Here is a 22,782-nt window from a genome sequence, read left to right as displayed (position 1 = left end):
ATTATTCTGTATCAGTATGAGATTGTGGATCCATTTTTCCTGCTACAGCACATTGTACTCTAATTTACAACCTGGATGTGCCTTATAATGTCAAATTTTGCCTGATACTTACCTCTGGCTCTCATAGTATGAACTACAATTTACTGCTTGTCTTTTCTAATAGTATTATGTATTTTTTAAAAATTTTTTTGCAAAACTGAAAGAAATTTAATATGGTTGGACCACAGAGCTGGGACTTTCACTGTAACAGCCCTTATTTTTAAAACATGTTCACTGGTGTATCACTCAATGTTTTTCTCGGCCTTTAATTTTTTTAAAACAAAATTTCAACTCTCTTTTTTGATTGTTACCTGCCCCATTACAATATCCATTTTTCCAGATGGTCACCACTCTTTGTCATATGTCCAACGTACCTTCAACTTTTTGATCTTTGCCAGGGTCCCTGACTCTGCTTTCCTAAGTTGGTATAAATGACACCTTCCTATCTGGTGGCTGCCCCAAAGCCTTCCTCATCTGCCTTCTGTAGTACTCAGGTTTCACACCCACAGATAGCGATCTTCAAAGGGCGATTGACCCAGCATAATAAACTCTCCAGCCTGGGCTTTGCAAAACGAAGTGAAGTCTTATTTCCCTCCAAAGAGGTAAAGTTCCTTAAAAATATACACCATGTTTTCTGTCCTTAAGAAGCCCTCTGTATATACATGATTGGTTACAAATAGACTCCATTTTTTTTTCTAAACCAAAATTATATCATGCTTTCGTCTGGGATAGGTAATTAATTGTTCTTTCAGCCTAATGAAATTAAGATTAAATGCCTGAAACAAATAACATCTTCAGGAATAAGTTTCATAGGTTCATTTTCTTCTGGATTTATATTAATTTTTTTACTTTTATCTCACAAGAAAATGATATCCCTGTATTAAACAATATTTCTAAAATTAAGTTTTATTTACCCTTGAAAAAGAATGGATGTGTATTGTTCTTTATCCCTGTTTCACTATTATTATGGCATAAAGTGACATGTAGACTTCTAACACCTCTCTAAAACAGTGGCTTCTGACCTTGAGTCATAGACTCCAGAAAGTCTGTAAAAGTGTTGTGTGCAAGTCTGTAGATGTGCAAGGCACTTGCAGGTTTGAGTGTATGAGCAAAAGCTATAGCTGGTGCCAGAGCCCTCAGCCTCCCTTGCTTCTGGCTCCAGACAAATCTGTACAACCCCCTTTATAATCCATGAGCCCTATGCCACATAGTTACCTTGGGTTGGGTTGGCTGTGAGCTATGTGCTCAATGAGGCCGTAAAGCACATGAAATATGATAGTCTCAGAATGTGTCCAGATGCTGACAAGGCCACATCTATGTACCCACATGGCTACATTAAGTTGAGAGATTCAAAATAATCCCTTAATCTCTCTTCAGATCACTTCATGTGAGATTTTATCCATTTCATAGAAATTTTCCAATGAACCATAGTGACAGTTACTGGGGTTGTTGTTTGGGGAGACAGGAAGAATATATGCTGCCTGCTTCGCTCACCAAAAACAAATCAATATTATATACATGAATAGAAAAAGAGCAAAAGTCATGTGGTCCTGGTCCTGGCGGTGGCAGCTGCAGGAGTGGCTTCGGGTGAGCCGAGCCCCGGGGCACCTGCGGCCCGCTGCGCGGCTGGACGGGCGGCTGCCTCGGGGCCCCCAGAGGCCTGGGCGCTGCGGCCGCCCTTTAATCAGTCCCCTCTGCTTCATCCAGGCGGCTCTGCGCTCGGCCGTGAGGAACCTTGGACAGCACATCATTTAATTCAGCAAAAAAAGCTTACATGGCACAAAGGAAGGGAGGACAACTGCAAGAGGTAAACTTTTCCTGACAGTTGATTTTCTTCTGAGTACAGCCATTAATCCTGCTGTCGGCGGGAATGAAGACACTTCCTGAGGAAGGCGTGAAGCGGGTTCTTGTAACACTGAGCCGTGGTAGCTTGCAAATGAGAATAAGCCTTCAGGCCCTCTCGCCTCCCGTGGAACTTGGCTCCAAACCTGTTTCAGCACTTTCATAAAATAAGCTTTTTATCTAACCTATAGAAAATACACTTCATCTTTTTAGGAGACAATGAGACCACAGAAAATCCAAGATATTTTTATTTACTGATTTTAAAAATATATATTTATGCGGGAAGAAGATAGATTTTGTAAAGAAAATGAGACATGAAGAAAAGTTACTTTAAGTTCCCTGTCTCAACCCCACTTAGAACAATAAAACAACATATTTCCCACAGGTGTTGCTTTATCCCCTCATGACTGACTGACACTTTGCCAAAATGCCCTTTCGCTGTCTTTTTGCCCCAGCACTGCTCAGAGGCAGCCCTCTGCCCCTGCGACCGTCAGGCTCGGGAACAGGCCACCCTCAAGGGCTTTGTTTCTCTCTGCCAGCCAACCACAGGCCCCCTGCTTTTCCCCGGCCCTGTGGCTGGAGACAATGCCAGTCGTGTTGCTCCCCTTGCAACACTCGTTTTATTCTTCCTCCAATATCAACCCGAACTCCTTAGGGCTAATCTGACAGCCACCTCCAGGTTCCTGTGCAGCCGTCCTCCCCGCCCTCCCTCCGCCATTCCCCCCACTGCTCTTCCTTTTGAGTCACTGGGGTGGGACAGTGGGCTCAGGGTGTGTTAGCTGCTCTCGATTTCCATCCGCCTCAGATGACTTCAAATCAATACATATTAGACACAAAGTGTCTTTTCGCACCAGTGAGGATTCAAGACAAATTCCCTAGTTGCCCTTTCTTACCAGATGGCTACCCCAGGAGCTTTCTCTCCAGATATCCTAAAGCCCCTGCTAAATTATGTGAGCAATCCCAACCCTAGCATTAGGCTCTTCTCCCCAGACTCCCTACGTTCGGTGACACTGATGTTGGATCAGCGCACATTCACCAGGCTGCTTTCAGTAAAAGACCCCTACGTTGTGTACTTTGTAGGGTGGATGTGGGTACACACACACAAAATAACCCTTGCCCTTAAGGCCCATGCATGCACTTCTACAGAGGAAAATCGTTCTGTGTGCTCTGCGGCCTGCCCACCTTAGCCCTGTGCGATCATAAAGGTTTAAATATTGACTCTCATATTTAAACAATTCCCCTCTCATTTGCCAACCCTTATGCAATCTGCCTTAGGTCAGTATAAAAGAATGAAAAGTTTTCAATTTGGAATCAACAAGACTAAGATCAAATTCTGGCTGTCCTTCCTGTAAATTGTGTGACGTTGAGCCAATTACTTAACTTCTTTGTGTTTTGGTTTTCTCAAATGTAAAAGCAGAAACAACATGTCATGATTTAACTGATATTTTGATGTGAAAATTAAAATTTAAATGAGATAATAAATGTACTACCTGCCATATAATTACTATCATCTGTTCAAATAAGAAAAACATATTATTTTTCTGTATTAATCACCAATCAGATTTACTCTCAGAGAGCTGGCACATTGAACCCAATAATAGAAGTCTGGTAGCATAGGCTTAATCCAGATTAAACATCGATAAAATACACACCCTGCTCAGTGTATCAGTGAGCAGGAAAAGTCAGGTGAGCCAATTATTCTAATTTCAGGCTGTACATTGCCAGAATCCAAATTAATTTTGTGTATTTTAAATGTGGGTATGCAGGATGCCTGGGGTACAAGAAATGAATCGCTTAAAATCAATAAGTAGTGTAGTGGCATTTATTAGAACAAAAATTTTCAAAAACAAGCAGAATCTTCTGCTTTCTTAGACACATTGTGACCTTTGTGGCATAACTTTCGGAAAACTTACTGTTTATCATGCTAGTAGATTTCCGGTTATATTCTTTTGTTCTCTCAATGATTTTAATCTAGTCCCTAAGTAAATCAGGTTCTTTCTTCTCCATAATCACTGAAATGCAGATATTTAGTCTGTCAGTCACCTCCCACTTCCAATCCCTTTCTTAAAAGCAGTGTGTGTCAAAAACCACTTTCTGCCTAAGTGTTTGAGAGCCTTGAGTCACTGCAGAAAACTACCCATTCTCTGTTGTTGCTGTTGGGTGTAAATGAGGCTGATATATTTTGGAAACTACCTGTCCAAAGCTACTATAGTTTGACTAATGGATCTGAACAGTGATGTCAATCTTATTCTCTTCTTTGTTCAAAGGTGCTCAGTGGCAAAACAGTGGTTCATTTTTCTAGGTAACCCATGTCGTATAACTCAGTAGTCTAAAAGCAGCTTAGTCTTAATGCAACATTCTTTGTTTAGCTTTGAGCACTACAAGAAAGGAGATGAATTAGCTTTATAAATCTGGAGTATCTCTTTAGGATTTTTTTTTATTGATTTATATATAACTTGGGGTGACTAAACCACTTATCAGCCCAGGTGTGACTCACTGTCTGGCCCAGCAAAGTACATCAATATGTCCTCGGAGCTGCCAGCGCCAGAAGAACCTTCCCTGCTCTGCTCTTCCTCCATCACTCGCTGAGCCCTGAAGATTTCATCAGGCCACCCCCTGGGATTTATTCCATGACCATGGTGGCTTGTTTTAGCTTATGAGTTTGATTTGTAAAAAAGTTTTGCTTGCTTAAATGTTGAGCTTGATATGTATTTTACATGCCTCAAATCTATATCAATTATCACAGCCCAGCTCCTTAGTATATATAGGCCAAGAACAGAATGCACACTTGTTTTCCTGGGCTGAAAATATTATTTTAACCTAATATTTTTTAATTAAATTGCTTGCCAGTGTATAACAAACAATATTGTACATTTAAGAAAAACAAATATTTCTGAGCACTTTTTAAAAAATCAGAAAATGTAGCAATTTCAAGCCAACTGTAGCAATTTCAAGCCAACATTCCTGGAAGGCAGTAATCTGCCAGAGCTGAGGAGTGTTGCCCCATGTAAAGGGCATATGTTCTCTAGTTCCTGAGTCCTTATGATTTTATTGTTCCTCGGAAAAGAGGGTGAGTTTCAGTTGTATTTATCACTACACTGGCAGTGGTGTTTTCCTTGAAGTTCAACAATATGTCTCTGGGCAAATGTCTCTATCAGAGGGGGAAACTGAAAAGAGAGACTGAAGAAACTGCCAAAGAAAAATGGGTTGGAGTATTTCTTCACCATAGTGAGAGTATCCTGGATGACTCACCCATTTGCATCAGGGATCATTCCCTACAGATATTTCAGTCTGCTGTCCTAGTTCTAAACTCTTCTGGGTGGAGGAACACCAGAATCACCTTCCTGATCCAACATTTTCTCCACATAGAAGATTGGCAGGGCTAGTTATGGTTGCTTCCTGACTAAATCTTCTACATCTTGTTGCAGTCTCAAAAAGTATCCACTTTCACTTTAACTGCTCTTTCAGAACTTTAAGTATTAAAATAAATATTTGTATAGTTAGGAAGTCAGAGACATATTATAGAGCAGCCTACCATCTCACTAGGTCGGCAACGTTTGCATGAGTTGGTTTTCCTCAGTTGCAAACAATACAAACAAAGCCTAGGTAATTTAAGTAAAAGGGAATTTGTTAGAAGGATATCGGATGGCACCTCTATCAGTGAAAGGACTGAAGAGAACCAGGGCCAGAAGGGTAGGAACAGGTACAGCTTAGGTAAGTTAGGTGTCAGGGGTGAGTAAGTTTTATCAACATGCTGCTGATGACAGGTAACGTCTCCAAAATGTACTTGTGTTTTATTTTTGCTATCCAGTAACTCAAGACTCAAAGTTCAGATGTAGAGATGGCCTGGAGTAGATGACACTTGTCCCAAGGGAGGTCAGTGTACCTTGATTGACAGTCTCACCAAAACTGCAAACCATGGAGGACACATAATTTTGCAAAACATAAAAATTTAAAAAATTCCAGAAGCCTATGGACAGAAGAAAAAGAGAATAGCCAAAAACACAGCAAAATCTCACTATCATCTAGCAGAAGACTTCTAAAGTCTACTAATTCTGCAATGTTTTGATACAAAGAAAAATAAGATGACTCACTGTGTGCTTCTGACACATTCTCTACAGATTGCCTTTCACAGATATAAAGCCATATACTGTTGGCCTGACTCCTCACAAAAACGGTCCAAGCCTCAAGTGTGAATAGGAAGGCTCAGTCTTGGTATTTCAATTCCAGAGAAAAATTTCAGTAATAAATCTCTTAGACTGTGAGCAGAATTAGAAAGTCTACTTAAACTACCATAAGGCAGATAAATTAGATCTAAGTGTTAAATTATATTTCCTCGTTTCCCCCCAATACGAATGGCCCTCTTTGCCTTCATCACTCTCAGCTAGGTAAAACCTTCTAATCTATGCTGGTGCCTCAGGATACAACACTTATTTTCCCTGCAGGATTTGCTGGGATAGCTAAGGATGCCCCATATTCTTATTTTGATCCATGTAGCTTCAGCTATCCATAGATTGTCAGAAGCTAAAACGATTGCTTGGCAGAGAACTGCCTAGGACCATTCAGAGCTCAGGAGATTTACAAATGATATCAGAGGATATCTAAAGCTTGTGAGCTGCAGGCCTGCCACAAAGATTTGTTAAAAGCAGAGGAATTATTTATGCTGGAGGGAAGAATTACAATAGGAACACATAGGGATTTGGTCTGATGAATTCAAAACTGAGTTAAATTTAGTATATACTATGAAACCCTATTTCTCAATATAATGCAAAACCTTTAAAAGTAGTAAGCTGGGCCCAGCCTGCATGGCTCAACGATTGAGCATGGACCTATGATCCAGGAGATTGCAGTTCGATTCGCAGTCAGGGCATATATCTGGGTTGCAGGTTCGATCCCCAGTAGGGGGCATGCTGGAGACAGCTGATCAATGACTTTGATTCTCTCTCTCTCCCTCTGCCTTCCTCTCTCTGAATAAAGACATATTTAATAAATAAATAAATAAATAAATAAATAAATAAATAAATAAATAAATAAAAAATAAATAAAAGTCGTAAGCTGGAAACATTCAGTGTGCGGCTTGGGCCTGTGAGTGAGAGCTGAAAAGATCTCTATAGTCATTTTCAACTGTGTGTGCAGTGGGATGGGGAGTGAGGAGTGCAGGTGGGGGAAGAGGGAAATGGGTTGAGCAGGGCTTCTCTATCACTGTAAGCAAATTCTCCAAGCTGAAAGATAGGAGATACAAAGGAGAATTAGGTCTAAGATCAAAACAGTGATGAGGGTTGTGGGTTGGGTGTTGGACAATGATGTCACAACTGTTGCTTAGCTGATCACAATTGTAAAGCACCATCAATTATAGGACACATTCCAATTTCAAGGTGTTAAGTGTAAAATAAATGTACTTCTTAGAATCCATGGAAAATGATACATGCCTGGCCACTATATTCACAGCGTGAGTTGCTGTTGCTGAATCTGGGCTTCTCTTTCTGGAAGACGATCCTTCTTTTCAAAATGCCTGATTTCAAAAAAGGGCTTAGACATAATCTTCTATGTTACTTCTGTTTCTCTATCTGTTGAATATCTTTTAGCCCCTGCTATATGTTCTTTCTCTTACAGGGTTGGGGTGATTTCTAGCTTTGAATGCTTTTGCTTTCCAGTTATAACTGAAGGATATGGAATCAATTTCTGGTGCACACTGTCGCCCATAGACTCAGGCATGGAGAGCTCTGGCTCTAGGCTGTGGACATGAGCAAATCCTGCTCTTGTCCTCTGGCAAAGGTCCCCTCTACAGGGCAAGGAATTGATTGAGCTAAAGGGACATGTCCACCTCAACTGCATGCTCTTCCCCAACTGCACCATGTTTCAAGTACCAAGGGGCTGTCCATGTTGCTCATGTCTGCAACTCTTGGCCTGAGGGATGATCAGGGGGATCTGTTTACAGGGTTATAGATGGAGCTTGATCATGTAGGCTAAGCTGGAAAAGCTGCACATGCATCAGGTCTCTTGCAGTGCAGGTCAGAGTTGGACGGTGGGAAGAGAAGGGGGCAGCTGAGAGGCAAAGGATGCAACCTACTTTACCTGCCCCACCAGGTGCCAGCAGGGAACTCCATGATCATTTTAAAATTTGAGCCTGGCCTTCCAGTTAATTGGGAAGGTGTATGTTTCAATGCAAAAGAATAGGAGGTATATTTCACAGTTTATTAGCTTAACTTGTATAATTTAAATATTTATGCATATGGTATATCAGCCTCTAATTGTATCTTCCCAGGTCCCACAATGTTAGGTGCAGGCACGCAGATTAAGAATCCTGGAGGATACTATATATAGTGGGATCAAAAATGAACTCACGCTACATTTAATGTACAAAGAATTTAGCTTTTAATGTTCTTGCCAACAACTTATCTGATGTTTTTCCCTAAGTCATATTTAATTAGGTGACAAAAGATGGAAGCTTTTGGCCTTCTGTTTCAAGGTGAGTGACTTATTTTCTCTTGGCATTGTTACAAATATATATTTCATCACTGCCTTCCCATTCCTTTTCAATAATAATGACAATAATAATATACAATAAATAATGACTGACATTTTTTGAGGAATATGTGTGTCACGCAAGGACTTTTATGTGTACAACCTCACTTAATCTTCAGCCATCAAAGTGATAGAGGTACTATTATTACTGTGTCTTAAGAAGTGAAATTAAGGTGCAGAGAGGTTATCATGTTCAAGTGCATAGCTAGAAGGTAGAGAAACCAGAAATAAACACCAAGGCAGGCTGGCCTCAGAGTTCATGTTCTGTCTTTATCACTGAGCTGTTCTGCTTCTCTCAGAAGGTACCTGTAGGTGGTCTGTTTCCTGGGATGTTATATTAGCAGCCTTTCCATAACCCTCTTAGCATACAGAACTTCTCCACCTCCAGCCCTCTCCACAGGATAGGGGGACGAGAAGTTTCAAGCTCACCCACCCAGCTACCCGCCTTGCGAATGCTGTGGTAGCAGCCCTGCTGGATGGAAAGGATGTGGAGTTTTCCTACAGGCCTGTGTCCTTCCGATTTCCCCAGGGCAGTTACCTGGACACTGCCCGGTCAGAATTTTCATAGCCTCTCCCCAGGTGTTTATGCCAGGACACATCCCCAGAGAGGAAACAAAGACACATGGGCTGGACCGCTCTTCATATCAATGTTTCTCTTTTCTACTTTTCACACTTTTCCAGGGCTCCATGGCTTGATGTCTACTTCATTTTTCTATCAATAAATGACATCCCCTTTCTTTCTTCTTCTTGATGTTATAGTTACCACACCTCCCCTTTCAAAATATATTTTTATAAATTGTGGTTGAATGTGCATAACTTAAAGTGTGCCATTTTCATCATCTTAAGTGTTTAATTCAGTAGTGTTAAGTAAATTCACATTGTTGTTCAACCAATCTCCAGAACTCCTTTATCTCACAGAACTAAAACTCTGTACACATTAAACAATAATTCTCCCTTTCTCCCTCTCCCTAATCCCTGGCAACTACCATTCTAATTTGTTTCTATGAATCCAATTACTCTAGATACCTCAAAGAAGTGGATTCATACTGTATTTGTTCTTGTGAACGGCTTATTTCACTTAGCACACTGTCCTCAAGGTTCATCCGTGTTGCAGCATATGGCAGAATTCCTTTCCTTTTCAATGCTGAATAGTATCCCATTGTATTTATAAACCTCAGTTTATCCTTTTATCTGTTAATGAACACTTGGGTTGCTTCCAGCTTTTGACTATTATGAATAGTGCTGCTACACACATGCATGCGCCACCTTTCCTTTGAGTACTATGTTATTTAAATGATGATAAAGGAACATTATAGGTGAGGGGGAGAATAAAATCCACAATCTATATTAGTTGAATATTTTCAAAACATTATTTATTCTTCCTACATCTGGAGTCCCACCTCCTTAGCACTTTGATCTCACAGCTCTTCAGAGCTTTGATCTCAGAGACACAGAAATGGGTTTTCAAACACACCCACTCAGTTTTCAAGGTTATTGGTGCAAACATGAGAAAGAATCATATTTGTCAGTCCTCCCCGCAGAGGAATGTAATTTTAACATTAAAAACATAAGTTAACAGAAGAACTAATTACATTGGATGCTGGAGACATTGTTTTATTCTGCATCTCAAAGCAGGAAATAATTGGGAATTCAACCCCGAACAATCCCATCTCTTGAAAATATTGTTAGAAGAAAGCTACTGCCAAATCCAATCAAACCTATTTTCTTTGCCATTGATACGACAGCTATAAACTAAATGAAAACCGTCGGAACACCTACCTGCACGCGTTGGGAGAGCTCCATCGTGCCCCTATGTTGATCTCCACATATCTGCTTGGCTTGAAGCAATCATGGCCATTGATATGTTGAATCCATGCCTTTCTTGTGGAGAAGGAAAAAAATGAAGGCTGCTGTATCAGTATAACCAGAGTAAAAATAAAGAAACCAAATTCCTTCTCTTTTCCGACTAGAACAACAAAACCAAGATGAGCATCCTTCTGTAGCATATGCATTTTTAATTATAACTCACCTTTTCCTCACAAACTCTTAATACAGCTGAGTAAATTGTAAGAAATTTTTGTTGTTTGGTTTTCCTTTATCAACTTTGTTTCATAGGTTTCATAAATTTCTATTTCCAATGGAAAGATGCTTAGATCTTTGTTTTATATTGTAAATTATTCAAACTTTTAGATTTAAGTTGACATTTTTTCAGCCCTATATCATCGTCTTATAATTTGTTATGTTCTTAGCAAAGCATATTAAATTTTTGGTGTATTAAATATCAACTTCAAAAGAAAAAATCATTACATGTTTACATGTTTTAACATGAGTTTCAAAGCATTACAGATTAGGCTAAAGTTCTCTGTGTGTGTGTGTGTGTGTGTGTGTGTGTTTCATCATTCCCCTACAAAATTCCCCACAACTCTCAGTTAAAAATCTAAACCTACAACCATGACTCTCATAGTTCTACCTGATCTGGCCCAAATTTGCCTCTTTAATTTTATTTCCTTCTATCCTTCTGGGGTCTACTCTTCTCCAGGCCAACAGAATCCCTTGCTTTTCTTTTGAACATACTTAACTCACTCATATCACATCAGCATAGGCTGCATTATTCTGTAGTGATAATATTAACCCCCAAATCTCAAAACTCTCAAAACTTAAAGGCTTTGTCTTTTCATATCCATCATTTTTATTAAGGGAGCCCAGGGTGAGAGAGTACTCCATATCTTGAACATTGTTAATTTTGTTTCTGAAAGGGGAAAAAAAAAGAAACTCTGTAATTTTACAGCCAACAAGTAAATGCATCAGCCTAAAAGTGGAACACAGCATTTCCTTTCATAGTCCCTCCACCAGAATTTGCCATATGACCCACCACAACACAATTGTGCCATAAAGTACAAGGCTACTTACTAAGTGCTTGAAAGGGAGAAGAAGCCGAAATATTCAGGAAAAGCATGCATGACTACTCCAAGCATTTTGCACTTGCTGTCAACACTGCCTGGGATGCCCTTCCCCAGAAAATCAAGTGGCTCACTTTCTCTTCATTCCAATTTTGCAGAAATACTTAAGTCATGATACTAACCTGACGTGCTCAGGCTTCTTATCTGGATGACTCTTTCTAAACAGGCCTTCCTCAGCATTGTTTTATTTTACCCTTCACTTACTCCTATCTAAAATTATATTGTATTTTTATTTGTTACTGGTTTTATGCACACAAACACACATACTATTATTTTTAACATGTAGAATGTTATATTTTATGTTATGTTCATTGATTCACTGGTATATCCCCAGTGCCTAAGAGAGTATCTGGAACTGAGCAGGCAGTCAATAAATATTAGCTGAATGAATGAATGAATGAATGAATGAATGAATAAATAAATAAATAAATAAATGCATGTACCAGATTGGTGATATAGCTGTTTAGACTATCTGTCATTTATATCCATATGTTGGAATGTCAGTTTCACATATATGTTGCAAGGATATAAATTTAGTTTCATACAACATTTTAATACAAAGAAAATTTAGTTTCTGAAGTTTTATAAAAACCACTTTGGATCTTCTTTATGAGGCTCCCTCTGCTGGTTATCTTGGGGCAGGGCAAAGATGCAGCTCAGCCTAACACAGTATTAAGTTATCCAAATCTAGGAAATCAAGAGACCATTTAAACATTAACTTGTTTCTTTGAGATAACTGCTTTGCATTTCAGCTTCCTCTTTCCCCCCATTTTCTTTTCTAAGATGGCCTTTGAATATCTAGTGCAGAGAGGTATGGCCTGTATAAGGCAGTAGAGGGGAGACTGGTCCTTAAATCTTACCAATGTCCTCTGGATCCTCCCTGGCCTCTGCGGTAGAATGGGTGAAGGAGTGTGCTTTCTGCACTAATGTGCCTTGAAGCAGACCCAATCCTTTCTGGCGACGGGCTTAATATGCTAACATCAGAAACCTGGCTCCCCACCTTACCCCTACTGCGTGTGTCACTGGAAAAGCCTGCGCCTCTCCCTTCAACTTACTGACTTGCCAGTTCCCCAGCAGTGCAGGAGTTGATGCTATTAACCTGATATGCTCAGGCTCCTTATCTATCTGGATGTTTATAAACAATCCCCATCCCTTGAAGTGAGGGGTCAGGGTATCGAGCACCCTTGAATCTATCCCTTCTAACTCTCTTACTCTCTACGATGTCTACTTGCAATAGGGTTGCACCTTCTCACTCTCAAGACCTGCCTTCCCTCTCCTCTAGGGCTGAAGTCTAATGACCTAGTGATCATGTTGGAAGATACATGCCACGGAAGGAACTCCACTGTATGTGTCCTCTAGTCATTGCTTTTGATTGGGAGACCTTTGGTTGGGAAACCAAATAAAAAATTAGAGCTAGAGATGACTAGGATTCCATATATTTGCATCATGTAAAAAATATGCCAGTATTTATAGTACTTATAAATAAACTCATTTTCTAAAGGCTTTAGAATGCTCTCAAAAATATTTATATAAGAAAAAATATAGCAGACTCTGTTAATATACCTGAAATCAGGTGACCTGTGAAGGCCACTACATTTTTTAGATCCATCCTTCTTTTGTGTTGTAAATTATAGCATGGTTCTTCATTCTCAAAGCATTTTCCCCACTCCTATTCTGACTCTGGTATTATAAAGGCTGGCTTTAATGTCAGTTATAATGGGGCAAACTATATTTTATTTTGCATGGGTTATGTATGATAGGCAAGCCTTTTGAATTTGTAATAGAAATGTATACCCACAGTGCAACAGGGCATGGCATGAAGGCACACTCTCTTTGCTGTGAAATGAACAAGCTTCTCTAAAATGACCTGTTTATTTTTATAGAAAGATCTTAGGCCCTCTTAATATTATTCACTCATCTGATCATTCAGTCATTCTGGAAAAGAGCAATACATTATTGAGCAAAATTACAAAATCTTTGCTCTTAAGAGGTTTACCCTCATTCTCTTCCTCATCTTTGTGACTATCCCCATTTTCGATCTTAATTAAATTTGCTGAAACGATTGCAGACTCACTGTAACACAGTGCTTAAAAACACAGACCTGGGAGTCAGTTAAGTCAGGTCAAAAAAGGCCCACTTACTAGCTGTGCAACTTTAAACAAGTCAATTGACCTCTCTAAGCCTTAGTTCCTTATCTATAATAACCCATATGCCCAGAGTTGTGAAAAATTATTAAATGAGAAGCATTAATACAGTATTTAGCCTATAGTACAATGTAAGGATTCAATACATTGGCTTTTATCATCACCACAATCATCACCAATGGTCTAGTTCACAAAATGCAACACATCAATGAAACAGAGTCAAGGAAAAGCCCCCCCCCCCAAAAAAAAAATCCTTTTTTTTTTTTTTAATTGAATGACTCTGCAAGGGAGACAGAAATGGTACAGCCTACACCTTTTTCCATTGGCTACACTTCCGCTTCCAGATACAATTACAATGTATTCTTTCCAAACCATCCAAATCATAACTATACAGTGAGGATGAATACAGAATACCATCTTATTATTGGCCCTGAATGATTACTAAAAACAATAATGATTTCACATATAGTTCATGAATTGTCAGACTTTTTAAGAATTTTAACTTTTCAATTCTTTGAGAGTTCATTTAAAACTGCACTATCAAATCAACTTTATATACTTGCACTTTTACTTCTATATTGTCAGTGTATGTTTATAAATGTTATTATATGTTTGGAAAGAGAGAGCCTCAGAATGGTATCATGGGTCTTGGGTAACATTCCAGATGGCTACTATCTCACCAAGTCTCTGAGGGAGTGAAATGAGTGCCTAAGAGCCCATCCTTTACTTAAGTGACATTTTATCACATGAATTAACTTCTAAAAGCCTCTGTTTCCTCATGAGTCAAGGGAAATACTTTCACCTGCTTCATAGTTTTGTATTGAAGGAGCTAACAAATATGTTTAGCTAGGTGAACTGCAAGTGCTCAGTTTTCTCATCTGTGAAATGGGAGCACTAGGTTATTAATTCTAAGCTCTCTTTTATAACTAACGTATTATGAGCTACTTCATTTCTCTTATCATCTCTCTGTTCTCATGAGTAAGGGTTCTGTGTTGGCTGCAAAGCTTGTAATTGGCTTTCAAGTTCATCTTCAAGGAACTTCAAACATTTATTATTTGTTCCATTAAAGAATAACAGAGTTTTGGGCTTCTTTTCACCCTCTTCCCTAAATCAGGTATGGGGAATGAGACACAGTTGCTTAACTTAATTGAAAGACAATTTCTCAGCATTTTATCTATCTTTCTTTGGCTGTTGGTTGAATTGGGCCTACCAGGAAACTACCTATGATCGATAGGCCTGAGAATATAGCATTTATTCAAATTCAGTTTTTTCCAATGAAACAAAGTTATGAATGTCCCTAAAAAGAAACTTCAGAGCAAATAAAGACATTCAAAGCATCACTGGGTTGCCAATAGTCTGACTATGTATAAAACAGTTGCACTGGTGATTCTGAAATGCTTAACCACTACCTTGTTTATTAATTCATAAGAAAGAATCTACCTTTTCCAAAATAGAGGCATCTTGGGAGATTTCACTAGAAAGTTGAATACCATAAGCATCTTTCAACTAAAAAATGTTTTGGAAATGCTTTTTCGTTTTATTTTTGGCTTTCCAATGAAGCAGGAATAAAAAATAACAAGGCACCAGGTATTATGTAAATAGGTCCCTGAGCTAGAAGGATTAGAGGGAAAGGAAGCTTGAATAACATGAGAGCCAAATTATCCTTGAAATCTATGTCACTATGAAAAATGCATGTAGCTCAAAAGTAACCAAATCATCAACAGAATTTGCAAAACTATATAAATATATGAATTTATGTTATAGAAGATGATAATTTAAAGTGAGTTTTGCTCTAAGTTTCCAAACACATCCCACATGTCAGAGAAAATAGCTAGAATTAGTAAACGGAGCCTTACAAATACTTTGTCTCAAGTGGCAAACCTGAGGCTGTGAAGTGCGGTGTGGGCTGAATGTACTGCCAGGACCTGTCTTTTCTCTGTAGGCACTGGCGGCGCAGGTTTTCATGACTCCCTCTTTGTCTTTAGCCCACGGGGGAGGGGAGGGGGTGATCATGTATAAAACAAATAGGGGTGCTCTTGTTCACGGTCCCACTTCTGCAAGTGGCGAGAGGAGGAGGAATGAAGAGGCTTCATGAGACCTGTGGTGATTTTCATTGAGAATCACTAGCTGACCAAAAATGAGAGCTTAATGTGCCAGTAGTTTACGAAGCAATTACCAAGAGGTTACCTATGAAATGTGGAAGTCAGGTTCAGCGAAGCTCTAGAACAATCATTCTCAACCAGGAGCGACTTTGCTCCAGGGGACTTTTAGTTAGGGGCGGGGTGTAGGGGAAGGACTGCTACTGGCATCTTGTGGGTAGAGACCAGAGACGCTGCTAAACAGCTGAAAATGCACATTAAATAATTATCCAGCTGGAAATGTGAGAAGTGCCGCTGTTGTAAACCCTGCTGTGGAACCATGTGGCAAGGACATGGTGGAACGGGTACGGTGGCATATGGGAAGAAGGGACTGTGCTTACTACTTACACATCGCAACTTTCTCTGGATTTAATGATATGGAAAAAAATTTAAAGTGAGAACAGTCACTACAGATCAGCTAGTGGACAGTTATAATCATATGTCCCAGAGAGGGTTTTTATTGGTAAGAAGAGAAGAATCAATAACTTGAATTATAATTGCTAAACATTACTATAGAGATTCCATCATTGCTGCTGTGAGCTGCTTTTAATTGTCTACTACTCTGCAGGCCCCTTTCCCCCAAACACCCACTCACTAATCTCCACAGTAAAGAGAGCTGGTTTGGGTGTTTTCTTCCTTAATCTTCTCTTTGCCATGCCCTGCAAATCTCTGTGAATCTTTTTAAAAATATCTTTTATTGGTTTTTAGAGAGAGAAGAAGGGAGAAGGGAAGTTAGAAACGTCAGTGATGAGAGAGTCATTGATCGGCTGCCTCCTGCACACACTCCACTGGGCATCGAGCCCACAACCGGGGCACGTGTCCTGACCAGGAATCGAACTGTGACCCCGGTCGACACTCAACCACTGAGCCATACCCAGCCGGGCCCTTTGCCAATCTTTTGGTTTCTCCATTTTAAATTGCACTAGGAGAAATGATTGCGTCTATGTTTCTGTTACTCAGGTTTTACAATTTACCTTTTCTCTCTTTTGTCACCTAATATGTGTCTTTAATTTCTAATACCCTAGGGAAACTAGCTAAAATTCCTATAAATATTTCTCAATAAGGTAAAAGGTCTATGATGTAGTTTGTGCAAAAAAGCAGTTGCTTTGGTGGATGCTGAGAGAAGTCTATAGAGAATTTATAATAAATGAATGTAGGAAGACCTAGGTTGGTCCTTTAAAATAAAAGTAAACAGTGTAAAGTCGCATAGAAACAGGTTTTAGGTAGAAAGGAGTTTAGACCTGAGGTAGGTTAACGCCTCCTAGTAGGAGAGGCATTTACAGATGAGAAGAGCAGCAGAGGTAAGTAGGCAGGCCGCATCTTTCTCTTCCTTCACCCTCTAACCGGCTTCAAGTGGGAAGTCTGGGAAAATAAATAACTGAGGCTGAGAAACCACAAGCTGGACAACAAGAGAAGAGTGTAGAGAGTCTACCTGGTGCCCAACCCAGCCTGAGGCTCATGAAACCTTTGTAAATGTTGAGGCAAAATTAATATGAAGGATACAGTACCAAGAATTCCATTTGAGTTTGTGTTAAGTACCTACTGGAAGAATTAAAGGTTAGTTATGTTAACCTCTGTTATAAAGACAAATTGTAGTCAAAGTTTCTTTCTAAGCCACTTACATTAACTTAAAAGGTCATGATACTTTTTCCCAAGCATTTTTTAAATTTTTATTTATTTATTTATTTTTATTTTTAAATTTTTTAAAAATATATCTTTATTAATTTCAGGGAGAGGAAAGGAGAGGGAAAGAGAGAGACAGAAACACCAATGATGAGAGAGTCATTGATCGAGCCCACAACCCGGCCTGTGCCCTGACCGGGAATCGAACCCCAATCGCCTGGATCCTAGGTCGACGCTCAACCGCTGAGCCATGCCCAGCCGGGCTATTTTTTATTTTTGGTCTCAGGAAAACTTGCAGAAAAGAAGGCCCCAAATGAAGGAGGGGTCGGGAAAGAGGGGAATTAACTTTTATTGCATGGCCTAATATGTTCTAGGCATGGAGCTTCATGTTTTTCCAGTCATTTAACCTGTGTCTTTCAGCAGCAAAACCACCCTTCGTTTCTCTGCTTTGTGATGCTGCGGACAGGAGCACTGGAGGGAGAGCTCCAGCTGGGGAGAAGGAACTTGATTCTTCCTGTTTCCCTGCTCTTCCTGGCAGCATGGTTTCTACCACGGCCAATTTGTTCCAGTTTCTCTTTTCTTTCTGGGATCCCCAAACAGCCTTATTGTGCCCGTCAGAGGTACCAGCTGGGCAGTGCCTCCCACTCAGAGAGCTGAGTCCCGCTGTGTGTGGTGCCCCCTCCAGGCTTCCAGATTCTAATAATTCAACCCTCTTCTCTCTCGTCCCGTGTCTAGAGGTGGTAGTAGTTTCCTGCAGTTAGGGTTTCTGTTGTATGTCTTTCCTTTTTGTTTGCCCAGTTCTCTAACACCTTTTAAAACAATTCTTTCCATTAAATTCTTCCTTAAAATGGCTGGAATGTTTCCATTTTCCTGATTAGACTCTGACAGATACCACTATTTATATGCATTGTACCCATTTTATAAATGAGTAAACTGAAGCTCAGATGGGTTCAGTAACTTGCCCAATGTTTCATAGCTAGCAGGAGGCATAAGTAGAATGTGGACACAGGTCTGTAAGTCCCAGTCTTTGCTAATATTCCAGGATATAGCAGGAAAACCACAAGAGGTGTGTGTTGCCAAAGTTTAAGAATTTTAAAGAATAACTTAATAAAGAATTTTAGAGAATAATTTAAAAATAAAGTTATCTATATATTTTCTATCTATCTATAGAGTTGATTAATCAGAATCCTTATGCATATGTATATATGGGTGTGTGTTTATATTCTTTTTGTAGGCCTCCTTCCAGATCTCCACTACTGTGATAGGAAAAAGATTATTTAAAAAAGGCATAAATCCATAAGAAGAAAGGGCAATAATAGCCCACTGAAAATACTAAGATAATTGTGGAAGTTAGAAGCAGATGAACAAGCGGGAAGAGATTAAGCAGAACAGGAAAAAACGAACCTAAGTCTGCTGTAGGGAGGCCTTAAAGCAGACTAATCTGTGCCTCAGAACATCAGAGAAGTTCAAAAATTAGAGGTATCAGGTTTCTAAAAAAATTATTCTAAAACAACAGGATTGTTGAAGTTCTTTGATCTCCAGAGCCCCTTCCCCACAGCTTATAGCCCAGTGGTTCCATTCTCCTACAACCAAACAGAAAGATTATGTCTTAAAAGGGCAGTCATGGTTCGGCAAGGCTGATCTCACCGTGGGCCTTCGGGAGAGCAGTTTGGATGGAAGGATGGTAGGAAATTGACACCTGCATGGTTAGACGTGGGTGATGGGGAGGGACTTCCAGGGGCAATAGTGAATGGTTGATGGAGCAAGATTTTGGAAGGGATGGGATTCAGAGAAAAGGGACTGCTGGCCTTCTGCAGGACAGATTTCTTTTCACATGCGAAGACAGCAAAGACTGATGAAGGAATTGGGACAGGTGCATTGGGAGATGTTATTTCTGAGAACTTACATATTGGGGAGACAAGAATGAGATAAAGATTTGGGAGGAGCAATATAAATCTGAATCACATCTACTGGGAATCAAAATAGGAACACCCCCCACTACCCCACATTCCTACCATATATTGTTATCTTAAATAAAATGATACTTTAAATCACATAATATAGGTCAAAACTTGCGGTTCATGTGTGAAATTTAAATCAAACTTATGTAAGTTTTTTTTAGTTGCTTGCCAATATTTTGAAATTTAGCAACTTTTATTTAAAAAATAATCCCATTTGAGGTGCTACTCTTAAAAAAACTGGATGATTCTACAATACTGGGCATACAATGCAGAGTACAGCTGAGTGCTGGGAACTTTCTTAGGATAGAGTAGGTTTTCCGTAGTCCTTGTCACTAATTTATGTTACCTTCTTGACCTGATAGTCATTTGTGTTTGACATCTCTGATAAAGCACCTGTCTCTTGAGTCTCACCAAGTCACCTATGCAAAATTGAAGTGTGGTTATTATCTATATTTTTCAGAAAAAGCATGTAAGGCATCACAGGAAACCCACCCTACTACTCTTACCTATAGGTTGAGTGAATCAGATGAAATGAACTGACATTTTAAAGATGACTCCTGATTGGATAATTAGTAAGTGCCAGATTCATTCTCATAAACTCATCTGACTAAATAAAACCACTATCTCAAGAGTTTCCTCTGGTATATGTTAAAGATCGACTCATTCTGAGATGACTGGCCCACCTAGATTTGTTCATAAGCAGTCATTTATCAAATTCCAGCTCCTGACATATAGTTTGACTTGGCACAAATTGACTATGAAATTCTAATCCAAGCAGGTCCCTTACTTCTTTTATTTGAATAATAATTACTATAGGAGTATCAGTTAATGCTCTCTCTGTTTTCAAGAAATAATTCTTATATGAGGCTCATTAAAAATCTGCAATTCATTCTCATCTAACTGTCCAATGAATATCAATACTCCAAGAATCATTGATTAAGTATGCTGTATGATCACAAGATAAGAGTCAATTAGGAAACGTCTAGCTGTATTCTTAAAAATGTTTAATTGGTAAAACCACTTTACTCAAATATGATTAAGAGCTAACAGTTAATTGAGGACTAAGATATGACTATTACAGAGCCCGTACCAGGATAACAGCTCTTTTCTAAAAGATGATTTCCAGTTAATTAGAACTTTTCCCTAACATGTAGCTATCTTAGTCTCTTTTATGCAATGAATTTCTGGCATACGGATCTCAATTTTGGGAGGTCATTTTCTTTTCTGATGAAATTACTTCAGTCCTAGGAGGAAGCTCATAGGGTTTGGTTTGCTTTTGTAGTTTCTCTTCCCTTCTTCTCATAATTTCTCTGAAGTGATTTTTTCCCTCTAACTCCTTATCTTCACGTTCTTTGGCCTCACATATTGCATCTTCTTTCTGCCAGGTCTTCAGCTCTTCCTGCCACTGTTACAGAGAAAAGGTGTCATTTACATATGATGTAAATTGATTCGGCATGAAAAAAATCATTTTACCTACTCAAAATGCAAATTCTTATATTCAATTATCCTCTTAACTTTTCTCACAGATATTCTTCAGGAATTTGTACTCTACCACACTGGAAAAATATATAAGCTATCTATCAAAAAGTGTGCCAGTCCCACAAAACAAACAGGATTCCCTCTTAACACTTTAATAATAATAGACCATTCAAAAGAAGAGATAATAGGATTTATATTTCTATATACCAAATAAATTTCCTTTCTTCATCAATATTGATATTTCCATGAGAGCATGAAATCATAAAATAAGAAATCAAGCCGAAGAAAAACCAAATTAAAGTGAAAGGCAAAGATTGTGATACTATTACATGTGAGGTCAAAAAAATGATAAATCCTAATATTGCAGTAGACCATTAACAGATTTGTTGCAATTAAGGATGTTAACTCATAACAATAACAGCATATCTGAAGGTAAGGGCCCCAGGAATAAGGAGTGGGAAGTAACAATGGTCTTTTAGTCAAGCTTTATCTGGAGGACATTTTTTCCCTCCTAGTATCTCTCATGAAAGAAAGGGTAAAAAGTGGTGGTAAACCCTGGTTAGGCTGGGTGAAAAGTTAAAGGCAGAATGGCCCCTACTATGAAATGTTGGAAATTCCTAAGGATACTACCTATATTGCTCGTTTGTCATCCTCCACTCATGCATACACACAAGCAACCAGACTGTGTTTAACAACCTATCAATTAACTTATAAATTACTATATATTAGTGCTGTGAATTATAAGTGATATGAATTGTAAGTGGGGCCAAACCTCAGAATCCATAACATCTCACTCAGCCTTCCAAAGGCAATAGAACTTTTAAAAATGTCAACATACTCAGAGTCATTTTTTAAAAGCATAACAAATCATATCTACTTTTAAAATTCCAATTAAAATTTAAAGACATAAGAAATACAAAAATTACTTGCACTTATCTCGAGGCTGTTTCTACACACAGTTATTACTCATATAATTTCATTTCTCAGAAACCATTTTTGCATGAAATATCCAGAAAATTGAGACAAAACATCCTGAACATCCAAGCACAGGCTGAAATTCATGCTTCGGCTTAGTCTACACATTCATTGATACTTATCTGTGACATAATTTTCTTATATAATAAACTAATTAGTAATATTGTTTCACAGAACTACCAATTTTATGTTATAGCATAGAGGTGGTAGTTGGTGAAATAAGATAGTATCTATAAACAAAGACAACTATTCTGCTCATATGAGAGATTTCAATGTACCTAACAACTTTGATATCTACATTGTGAAAAATGGACAGAGGATTAATCCTGAAGAACTCACAGTAAAATAGTATGCTTGGGTTTCCCAAACAGCATGTATAAAAACAGGACTGTGGCATATCACTAATGCCTAGGAGGCTGCTCTTCCTCCCTTTTTCCCTTGTTAGACTGGGCAAGGCTAGAACTCACCATAACATTATAATCTTCCATTTTGTTACCCAGAGAAAAAGTAAACTTTTCTTTCATATCTTTGTCTCTGTTGACTTTGACAAATTCTATTTGGATAAACCATTGTCTTGTCTTTACTTTTGTCTGCCAATATTATCATTGACGTGACAGCTAGGAGTATGCAGGTTTGCTTGAAACTGATGAGAAACAGAAGCACCATTTACTGTTTTTTTCAACTCATTCCCTCAAGAATTCAATCATCATGCTATGGAATACCAGCAGTTTCTTAATATCTGCTGAGCAATTAGGTGTTCACCTTATTTCTTGCTTATTGTGGTCACTCAGTAATGTTAGCTAAGCAATGAGGGAGAATTAAAAAGAAAAGTAGATTTGGAGTCCAAAGATTTGGTTTCGTGTGTATACACAGTCATTTCCTAACTTTCAAACCTTGGGCAAATGACTAAAATGTAAACTACCATTCTTATTGGTAAATGTTTTATGGGGTTGTTGTGAGGATTAAAGTAAATAATATAAAGACATTGTGAAAAGTGTAAAACATTACATGCAAAGCATTACTGCTTTAACTACTGAAAGGAAATGGCATATACACGAATACTTTGTTAAATGTGATATTCAGAGAAACTTCCATA

At 38.8% G+C, this 22,782-nt stretch overlaps 1 protein-coding gene across 1 annotated transcript in view; it reads right to left on the bottom strand.

Moving 5' to 3' along the window:
• Positions 1-20,220: 20,220 nt before the first annotated feature.
• TMEM232 (transmembrane protein 232) overlaps positions 20,221-22,782 on the bottom strand; it is a 140,390-nt gene continuing 137,828 nt past the window's right edge. The window contains exon 15 of the mRNA XM_081132555.1: positions 20,221-20,637. Within this exon, the coding sequence (XP_080988681.1) occupies positions 20,431-20,637 (207 nt within the window). The 3' untranslated portion in view covers positions 20,221-20,430. The remainder of the gene's footprint in view (positions 20,638-22,782) is intronic.

The sequence above is a fragment of the Miniopterus schreibersii genome (genome assembly GCF_964146895.1).
Source record: "Miniopterus schreibersii genome assembly, chromosome: 3".
Classification (NCBI taxonomy): domain Eukaryota; kingdom Metazoa; phylum Chordata; class Mammalia; order Chiroptera; family Miniopteridae; genus Miniopterus; species Miniopterus schreibersii.
Note: the sequence above shows the minus strand (reverse complement) of the source record. Positions and strands in the feature narration are given on the sequence as shown.